At 46.1% G+C, this 9,607-nt stretch overlaps 1 protein-coding gene across 1 annotated transcript in view; it reads right to left on the bottom strand.

Moving 5' to 3' along the window:
• The window catches only part of LOC121560038 (voltage-dependent T-type calcium channel subunit alpha-1H-like), a 106,171-nt gene that overhangs the window by 49,278 nt on the left and 47,286 nt on the right, over nt 1-9,607 (bottom strand). The window contains 1 exon segment of the mRNA XM_045217875.1: nt 7,500-7,560. Coding sequence (XP_045073810.1) covers nt 7,500-7,560 — 61 coding nt within the window.

Below are 9,607 nucleotides of genomic sequence, written 5' to 3'. Positions count from 1 at the left end.
CACCAGATAACAGATACACACCAGATAACAGATACACACCAGATACACACCAGATACACACCAGATAACAGATACACACCAGATACACACCAGATACACACCAGATACACACCAGATAACAGATACACACCAGATAACAGATACACACCAGATACACACCAGATACACACCAGATAACAGATACACACCAGATAACAGATACACACCAGATTCACACCAGATAACAGATACACACCAGATACACACCAGATACACACCAGATACACACCAGATACACACCAGATACACACCAGATACACACCAGATACACACCAGATAACAGATACACACCAGATAACAGATACACACCAGATAACAGATACACACCAGATACACACCAGATACACACCAGATACACACCAGATAACAGATACACACCAGATACACACCAGATAACAGATACACACCAGATACACACCAGATACACACCAGATACACACCAGATACACACCAGATAACAGATACACACCAGATAATAGATACACACCAGATAACAGATACACACCAGATAACAGATACACACCAGATACACACCAGATACACACCAGATACACACCAGATACACACCAGATACACACCAGATACACACCAGATACACACCAGATAACAGATACACACCAGATAACAGATACACACCAGATAACAGATACACACCAGATAACAGATACACACCAGATACACACCAGATACACACCAGATACACACAGATAACAGATACACACCAGATAACAGATACACACCAGATAACAGATACACACCAGATACACACCAGATAACAGATACACACCAGATACACACCAGATAACAGATACACACCAGATACACAACAGATACACACCAGATACACACCAGATACACACCAGATAACAGATACACACCAGATACACACCAGATAACAGATACACACCAGATAACAGATACACACCAGATACACACCAGATACACACCAGATACACAACAGATACACACCAGATACACACCAGATACACACCAGATAACAGATACACACCAGATACACACCAGATAACAGATACACACCAGATAACAGATACACACCAGATACACACCAGATACACACCAGATACACACCAGATACACACCAGATACACACCAGATACACACCAGATAACAGATACACACCAGATAACAGATACACACCAGATAACAGATACACACCAGATAACAGTCATTTGGACCTGACATTTAATTGCCATTAAACATTAGGCCAACCTAACTCACACACACCCTACATACACACACACACACACACACACACCCCATACACACACACACACACACACACACACACCCTACATACACACACACACACACCTTACACACACACACACTTTACATACACACACATCCTCACACTTCCCACATTCACAGGCAGGCACACACATAGTCTGTGTACTGTATACTAAAGTGGTGTCATGTTTAATGTCAGCGTGACGACTGTGTCTGTCTGTCTGTCTGTGTGTGTGTCTGTGTATGTGTACGTATGTGTGTGTATGTGTGTGTCTGAGTGTGTGTATGTGTGTGTCTCTGTGTGTGTGTGTGTGTCTGTGTGTGTGTGTGTGTCTGTGTGTGTGTGTGTGTCTGTGTGTGTGTCTGTGTGTGTCTGTGTGTGTCTGTGTGTGTCTGAGTGTGTGTCTGAGTGTGTGTATGTGTGTGTGTGTATGTCTGAGTGTGTGTGTGTGTGTCTGAGTGTGTGTCTGAGTGTGTGTCTGAGTGTGTGTGTGTGTCTGTGTGTGTGTGTGTGTCTGAGTGTGTGTCTGAGTGTGTGTATGTGTGTGTGTGTATGTCTGAGTGTGTGTGTGTGTGTGTCTGAGTGTGTGTCTGAGTGTGTGTCTGTGTGTGTGTGTGTGTCTGTGTGTGTGTGTGTGTGTCTGTGTGTGTGTCTGTGTGTGTCTGTGTGTGTCTGTGTGTGTCTGAGTGTGTGTCTGAGTGTGTGTATGTGTGTGTGTGTATGTCTGAGTGTGTGTGTGTGTGTGTCTGAGTGTGTGTCTGAGTGTGTGTCTGAGTGTGTGTCTGAGTGTGTGTCTGAGTGTGTGTCTGAGTGTGTGTCTGAGTGTGTGTCTGAGTGTGTGTGTGTGTGTGTCTGAGTGTGTGTCTGAGTGTGTGTCTGAGTGTGTGTCTGAGTGTGTGTCTGAGTGTGTGTCTGAGTGTGTGTGTGTGTGTGTCTGAGTGTGTGTCTGAGTGTGTGTCTGGTGTGTGTCTGAGTGTGTGTCTGAGTGTGTGTCTGAGTGTGTGTCTGTGTGTGTGTCTGAGTGTGTGTCTGAGTGTGTGTCTGAGTGTGTGTCTGTGTGTGTGTCTGTGTGTGTGTCTGAGTGTGTGTCTGAGTGTGTGTCTGTGTGTGTGTCTGAGTGTGTGTCTGAGTGTGTGTCTGTGTGTGTGTCTGAGTGTGTGTCTGAGTGTGTGTCTGATGTGTGTGTGTGTATGTCTGAGTGTGTGTGTGTGTGTCTGAGTGTGTGTCTGAGTGTGTGTCTGAGTGTGTGTCTGAGTGTGTGTCTGTGTGTGTGTCTGAGTGTGTGTCTGAGTGTGTGTCTGAGTGTGTGTCTGAGTGTGTGTCTGAGTGTGTGTCTGAGTGTGTGTCTGAGTGTGTGTCTGAGTGTGTGTCTGAGTGTGTGTCTGAGTGTGTGTCTGAGTGTGTGTCTGAGTGTGTGTCTGGGTGTGTGTCTGTGTGTGTGTCTGAGTGTGTGTCTGAGTGTGTGTCTGAGTGTGTGTCTGAGTGTGTGTCTGTGTGTGTGTGTCTGTGTGTGTGTCTGAGTGTGTGTCTGAGTGTGTGTCTGTGTGTGTGTCTGAGTGTGTGTGTGTCTGAGTGTGTGTCTGTGTGTGTGTCTGAGTGTGTGTCTGAGTGTGTGTCTGTGTGTGTGTCTGAGTGTGTGTCTGTGTGTGTGTGTGTCTGAGTGTGTGTCTGTGTGTGTGTCTGAGTGTGTGTCTGAGTGTGTGTCTGAGTGTGTGTCTGTGTGTGTGTCTGAGTGTGTGTCTGAGTGTGTGTGTGTGTGAGTGTGTGTCTGAGTGTGTGTCTGTGTGTGTGTCTGAGTGTGTGTCTGAGTGTGTGTCTGTGTGTGTGTCTGAGTGTGTGTCTGAGTGTGTGTCTGAGTGTGTGTCTGAGTGTGTGTCTGTGTGTGTGTCTGAGTGTGTGTCTGAGTGTGTGTCTGAGTGTGTGTCTGAGTGTGTGTCTGAGTGTGTGTCTGAGTGTGTGTCTGAGTGTGTGTCTGAGTGTGTGTCTGAGTGTGTGTCTGAGTGTGTGTCTGAGTGTGTGTCTGAGTGTGTGTCTGAGTGTGTGTCTGAGTGTGTGTGTGTCTGAGTGTGTGTCTGAGTGTGTGTCTGAGTGTGTGTGTGTGTGTCTGAGTGTGTGTCTGAGTGTGTGTCTGAGTGTGTGTCTGAGTGTGTGTCTGAGTGTGTGTCTGAGTGTGTGTCTGAGTGTGTGTCTGAGTGTGTGTCTGAGTGTGTGTCTGAGTGTGTGTCTGAGTGTGTGTCTGAGTGTGTGTCTGAGTGTGTGTCTGAGTGTGTGTGCTGTGTGTGTCTGAGTGTGTGTCTGAGTGTGTGTCTGAGTGTGTGTCTGAGTGTGTGTCTGAGTGTGTGTCTGAGTGTGTGTCTGAGTGTGTGTGTGTCTGAGTGTGTGTCTGAGTGTGTGTGTGTGTGTGTGTGTCTGAGTGTGTGTCTGAGTGTGTGTCTGAGTGTGTGTCTGAGTGTGTGTCTGAGTGTGTGTCTGAGTGTGTGTCTGAGTGTGTGTCTGAGTGTGTGTCTGAGTGTGTGTCTGAGTGTGTGTCTGAGTGTGTGTCTGAGTGTGTGTCTGAGTGTGTGTCTGAGTGTGTGTCTGAGTGTGTGTCTGAGTGTGTGTCTGAGTGTGTGTCTGAGTGTGTGTCTGAGTGTGTGTGTGTGTCTGAGTGTGTGTCTGAGTGTGTGTCTGAGTGTGTGTCTGAGTGTGTGTCTGTGTGTGTGTGTGTGTGTCTGAGTGTGTGTCTGAGTGTGTGTCTGAGTGTGTGTCTGAGTGTGTGTCTGAGTGTGTGTCTGAGTGTGTGTCTGAGTGTGTGTCTGAGTGTGTGTCTGTGTGTGTGTCTGAGTGTGTGTCTGAGTGTGTGTCTGAGTGTGTGTCTGAGTGTGTGTCTGAGTGTGTGTCTGAGTGTGTGTCTGAGTGTGTGTCTGAGTGTGTGTGTCTGAGTGTGTGTCTGAGTGTGTGTCTGAGTGTGTGTGTGTCTGAGTGTGTGTCTGAGTGTGTGTCTGAGTGTGTGTCTGAGTGTGTGTCTGAGTGTGTGTCTGAGTGTGTGTCTGAGTGTGTGTGTGTCTGAGTGTGTGTCTGAGTGTGTGTCTGAGTGTGTGTGTGTCTGAGTGTGTGTGTCTGAGTGTGTGTCTGAGTGTGTGTCTGAGTGTGTGTCTGAGTGTGTGTGTGTCTGAGTGTGTGTCTGAGTGTGTGTCTGTGTGTGTGTCTGAGTGTGTGTCTGAGTGTGTGTCTGAGTGTGTGTGTGTCTGAGTGTGTGTCTGAGTGTGTGTCTGAGTGTGTGTCTGAGTGTGTGTCTGAGTGTGTGTCTGAGTGTGTGTCTGAGTGTGTGTCTGAGTGTGTGTCTGAGTGTGTGTCTGAGTGTGTGTCTGAGTGTGTGTCTGTGTGTGTGTGTCTGAGTGTGTGTCTGAGTGTGTGTGTCTGAGTGTGTGTCTGAGTGTGTGTCTGAGTGTGTGTCTGAGTGTGTGTCTGAGTGTGTGTCTGAGTGTGTGTCTGAGTGTGTGTGTGTGTGTGTCTGAGTGTGTGTCTGAGTGTGTGTCTGAGTGTGTGTCTGAGTGTGTGTCTGAGTGTGTGTCTGTGTGTGTGTGTGTGTCTGAGTGTGTGTCTGAGTGTGTGTCTGAGTGTGTGTCTGAGTGTGTGTCTGAGTGTGTGTCTGAGTGTGTGTCTGAGTGTGTGTCTGAGTGTGTGTCTGAGTGTGTGTCTGAGTGTGTGTCTGAGTGTGTGTCTGAGTGTGTGTCTGAGTGTGTGTCTGAGTGTGTGTCTGAGTGTGTGTCTGAGTGTGTGTCTGAGTGTGTGTCTGAGTGTGTGTCTGAGTGTGTGTCTGAGTGTGTGTCTGAGTGTGTGTCTGAGTGTGTGTCTGAGTGTGTGTCTGAGTGTGTGTGTGAGTGTGTGTCTGAGTGTGTGTCTGAGTGTGTGTCTGAGTGTGTGTCTGTGTGTGTGTGTCTGAGTGTGTGTCTGAGTGTGTGTCTGAGTGTGTGTCTGAGTGTGTGTCTGAGTGTGTGTGTGTGTGTGTGTGTCTGAGTGTGTGTCTGAGTGTGTGTCTGAGTGTGTGTCTGAGTGTGTGTCTGAGTGTGTGTCTGAGTGTGTGTCTGTGTGTGTGTCTGAGTGTGTGTCTGAGTGTGTGTCTGTGTGTGTGTCTGAGTGTGTGTCTGAGTGTGTGTCTGAGTGTGTGTCTGAGTGTGTGTCTGAGTGTGTGTCTGAGTGTGTGTCTGGTGTGTGTGCTGAGTGTGTGTCTGAGTGTGTGTCTGAGTGTGTGTCTGAGTGTGTGTCTGAGTGTGTGTGTGTCTGAGTGTGTGTCTGAGTGTGTGTCTGTGTGTGTGTCTGAGTGTGTGTCTGAGTGTGTGTCTGAGTGTGTGTCTGAGTGTGTGTCTGAGTGTGTGTCTGAGTGTGTGTCTGAGTGTGTGTCTGTGTGTGTGTGTGTGTGTGTCTGAGTGTGTGTCTGAGTGTGTGTCTGAGTGTGTGTCTGAGTGTGTGTGTGTGTGTGTGTGTCTGAGTGTGTGTCTGAGTGTGTGTCTGAGTGTGTGTCTGAGTGTGTGTCTGTGTGTGTGTCTGTGTGTGTGTGTGTGTCTGAGTGTGTGTCTGAGTGTGTGTCTGAGTGTGTGTCTGAGTGTGTGTCTGAGTGTGTGTCTGAGTGTGTGTCTGAGTGTGTGTCTGAGTGTGTGTCTGTGTGTGTGTCTGAGTGTGTGTCTGTGTGTGTGTCTGAGTGTGTGTCTGAGTGTGTGTCTGAGTGTGTGTGTGTGTCTGAGTGTGTGTCTGAGTGTGTGTCTGAGTGTGTGTGTCTGAGTGTGTGTCTGTGTGTGTGTCTGAGTGTGTGTCTGAGTGTGTGTCTGAGTGTGTGTGTGTCTGAGTGTGTGTCTGTGTGTGTGTCTGAGTGTGTGTGTGTCTGAGTGTGTGTCTGAGTGTGTGTGTGTCTGAGTGTGTGTCTGTGTGTCTGAGTGTGTGTCTGAGTGTGTGTCTGAGTGTGTGTCTGAGTGTGTGTCTGAGTGTGTGTCTGAGTGTGTGTCTGAGTGTGTGTGTGTGTGTCTGAGTGTGTGTGTGTCTGAGTGTGTGTCTGTGTGTGTGTCTGAGTGTGTGTCTGAGTGTGTGTCTGAGTGTGTGTCTGAGTGTGTGTCTGAGTGTGTGTGTCTGAGTGTGTGTGTGTCTGAGTGTGTGTCTGAGTGTGTGTCTGAGTGTGTGTCTGAGTGTGTGTCTGAGTGTGTGTCTGAGTGTGTGTCTGAGTGTGTGTCTGAGTGTGTGTCTGAGTGTGTGTCTGAGTGTGTGTCTGAGTGTGTGTCTGAGTGTGTGTCTGAGTGTGTGTATCTGAGTGTGTGTCTGAGTGTGTGTCTGAGTGTGTGTCTGAGTGTGTGTCTGAGTGTGTGTCTGAGTGTGTGTCTGAGTGTGTGTCTGAGTGTGTCTGAGTGTGTGTCTGAGTGTGTGTCTGAGTGTGTCTGAGTGTGTGTCTGAGTGTGTGTCTGAGTGTGTGTCTGAGTGTGTGTCTGAGTGTGTGTCTGAGTGTGTGTCTGAGTGTGTGTGTCTGAGTGTGTGTCTGAGTGTGTGTGTGTGTGTGTCTGAGTGTGTGTCTGAGTGTGTGTCTGAGTGTGTGTCTGAGTGTGTGTCTGAGTGTGTGTCTGAGTGTGTGTCTGAGTGTGTGTCTGAGTGTGTGTCTGAGTGTGTGTCTGAGTGTGTGTGTGTCTGAGTGTGTGTCTGTGTGTGTGTGCTGAGTGTGTGTCTGAGTGTGTGTCTGAGTGTGTGTCTGAGTGTGTGTCTGAGTGTGTGTCTGAGTGTGTGTCTGAGTGTGTGTACTGTGTGTGTGTCTGAGTGTGTGTCTGAGTGTGTGTCTGAGTGTGTGTCTGAGTGTGTGTCTGAGTGTGTGTCTGAGTGTGTGTCTGAGTGTGTGTCTGTGTGTGTGTCTGAGTGTGTGTCTGAGTGTGTGTCTGAGTGTGTGTGTGTGTGTGTGTGTCTGAGTGTGTGTCTGAGTGTGTGTCTGAGTGTGTGTCTGAGTGTGTGTCTGAGTGTGTGTCTGAGTGTGTGTCTGAGTGTGTGTCTGAGTGTGTGTGTGTGTGTGTGTGTCTGAGTGTGTGTCTGAGTGTGTGTCTGAGTGTGTGTGTCTGTGTGTGTGTCTGAGTGTGTGTCTGAGTGTGTGTCTGAGTGTGTGTCTGTGTGTGTGTCAGAGTGTGTGTCTGAGTGTGTGTCTGAGTGTGTGTCTGAGTGTGTGTGTGTCTGTGTGTGTGTCTGTGTTCTGTCCAACACTGACCCGACCACAACGATAAAGAAGTCCAGTCTGTTCCAGGTGTCGCCAAGGTAACCCTTCTGACCTACAACGTTACAGGAAGAAGAAACATTGATTTAAATCATGTTAAAATAATAATAGTACACTATGTAACTGATATCATCTACAATACATTACATCATCTATACATGCAGGGACAAGAATGAGAGGACATTTAGGTCAGTAGTTCTATAGAAACGTCTCCGTTGGACAATAAGAGGACATTTAGGTCTGTACTTCTATAGAAACGTCTCCGTTGGACAATAAGAGGACATTTAGGTCTGTACTTCTATAGAAACGTCTCCGTTGGACAATAAGAGGACATTTAGGTCTGTACTTCTATAGAAACGTCTCCGTCGGAGATTGAGAGGACATTTAGGTCTGTACTTCTATAGAAACATCTCCGTTGGACAATAAGAGGACATTTAGGTCTGTACTTCTATAGAAACGTCTCCGTTGGACAATAAGAGGAAATTTAGGTCTGTACTTCTATAGAAACGTCTCCGTCGGAGATTGAGAGGACATTTAGGTCTGTACTTCTATAGAAACATCTCCGATGGACAATAAGAGGACATTTAGTTCTGTACTTCTATAGAAACGTCTCCGTTGGACAACAAGAGGACATCCAGTCACTGATCCAGACCAGTCCAACCCTTAATTCAACTGTACTGGAGGATAATTCATTCATTCAAATCAGTACTTTTCTGCCCATTTGTCCAAAGATGCACTTTATGGGTCAACATAGACTCAATACAACATAAAGAAAGATGAACGTCCAGGCCATACTGTGACTATTTGAGTGAGTTGGATTATGATTGGGGTTTACAATTACACTACAGTTTATTTCCTATTTATTTCATTTCGTCCAGAAGTGTAAAGGAGTCCTTTTCAATTTCTTTGTAAAGCTTTTGATTCAATTCATTAAGTTTGAAGCTTTAATAAAATGGGTCTCTGTTGGACATCTCTGTTGGACAATAAGAGGACATTTAGGTCTGTACTTCTATAGAAACGTCTCCGTTGGACAATAAGAGGACATTTAGGTCTGTAATTCTATAGAAACGTCTCAGTTGGACAATAAGAGGACATTTAGGTCTGTACTTCTATAGAAACGTCTCCGTTGGACAATAAGAGGACATTTAAGTCTGTACTTCTATAGAAACGTCTCCGTTGGACAATAAGAGGACATTTAGGTCTGTACTTCTATAGAAACGTCTCCGTTGGACAATAAGAGGACATTTAGGTCTGTACTTATATAGAAACTTCTCCGTTGGACAATAAGAGGACATTTAGGTCTGTACTTCTATAGAAACGTCTCCGTCGGAGATTGAGAGGACATTTAGGTCTGTACTTCTATAGAAACGTCTCCGTTGGACAATAAGAGGACATTTAGGTCTGTACTTCTATAGAAACATCTCTGTTGGACAATAAGAGGACATTTAGGTCTGTACTTCTATTGAAACATCTCCGTTGGACAATAAGAGGATATTTAGATCTGTACTTCTATAGAAACGTCTCCGTTGGACAATAAGAGGACAGTTAGGTCTGTACTTCTATAGAAACATCTCCGTTGGACAATAAGAGGACATTTAGGTCTGTACTTCTATAGAAACATCTCTGTTGGACAATAAGAGGACATTTAGGTCTGTACTTCTATAGAAACGTCTCCGTTGGACAATAAGAGGTTATTTAGGTCTGTACTTCTATAGAAACATCTCCGTTGGACAATAAGAGGACATTTAGGTCTGTACTTCTATAGAAACGTCTCCATTGGACAATAAGAGGACATTTAGGTCTGTACTTCTATAGAAACGTCTCCCTTGGACATTTAGGTCTGTACTTCTATAGAAACATCTCCGTTGGACAATAAGAGGACATTTAGGTCTGTACTTCTATAGAAACATCTCCGTTGGACAATAAGAGGACATTTAGGTCTGTACTTCTATAGAAACGTCTCCGTTGGAGATTGAAAGGACATTTAGGTCTGTACTTCTATTGAAACATCTCTGTTGGACAATAAGAAGACATTTAGGTCTGTACTTCTATAGAAACGTCTCCGTTGGACAATAAGAGGACATTTACGTCTGTACTTCTAT

The sequence above is a fragment of the Coregonus clupeaformis genome, unplaced genomic scaffold (genome assembly GCF_020615455.1).
Source record: "Coregonus clupeaformis isolate EN_2021a unplaced genomic scaffold, ASM2061545v1 scaf1262, whole genome shotgun sequence".
Lineage (NCBI taxonomy): Eukaryota > Metazoa > Chordata > Actinopteri > Salmoniformes > Salmonidae > Coregonus > Coregonus clupeaformis.
This window is presented reverse-complemented; position numbering and strand designations above follow the sequence as displayed.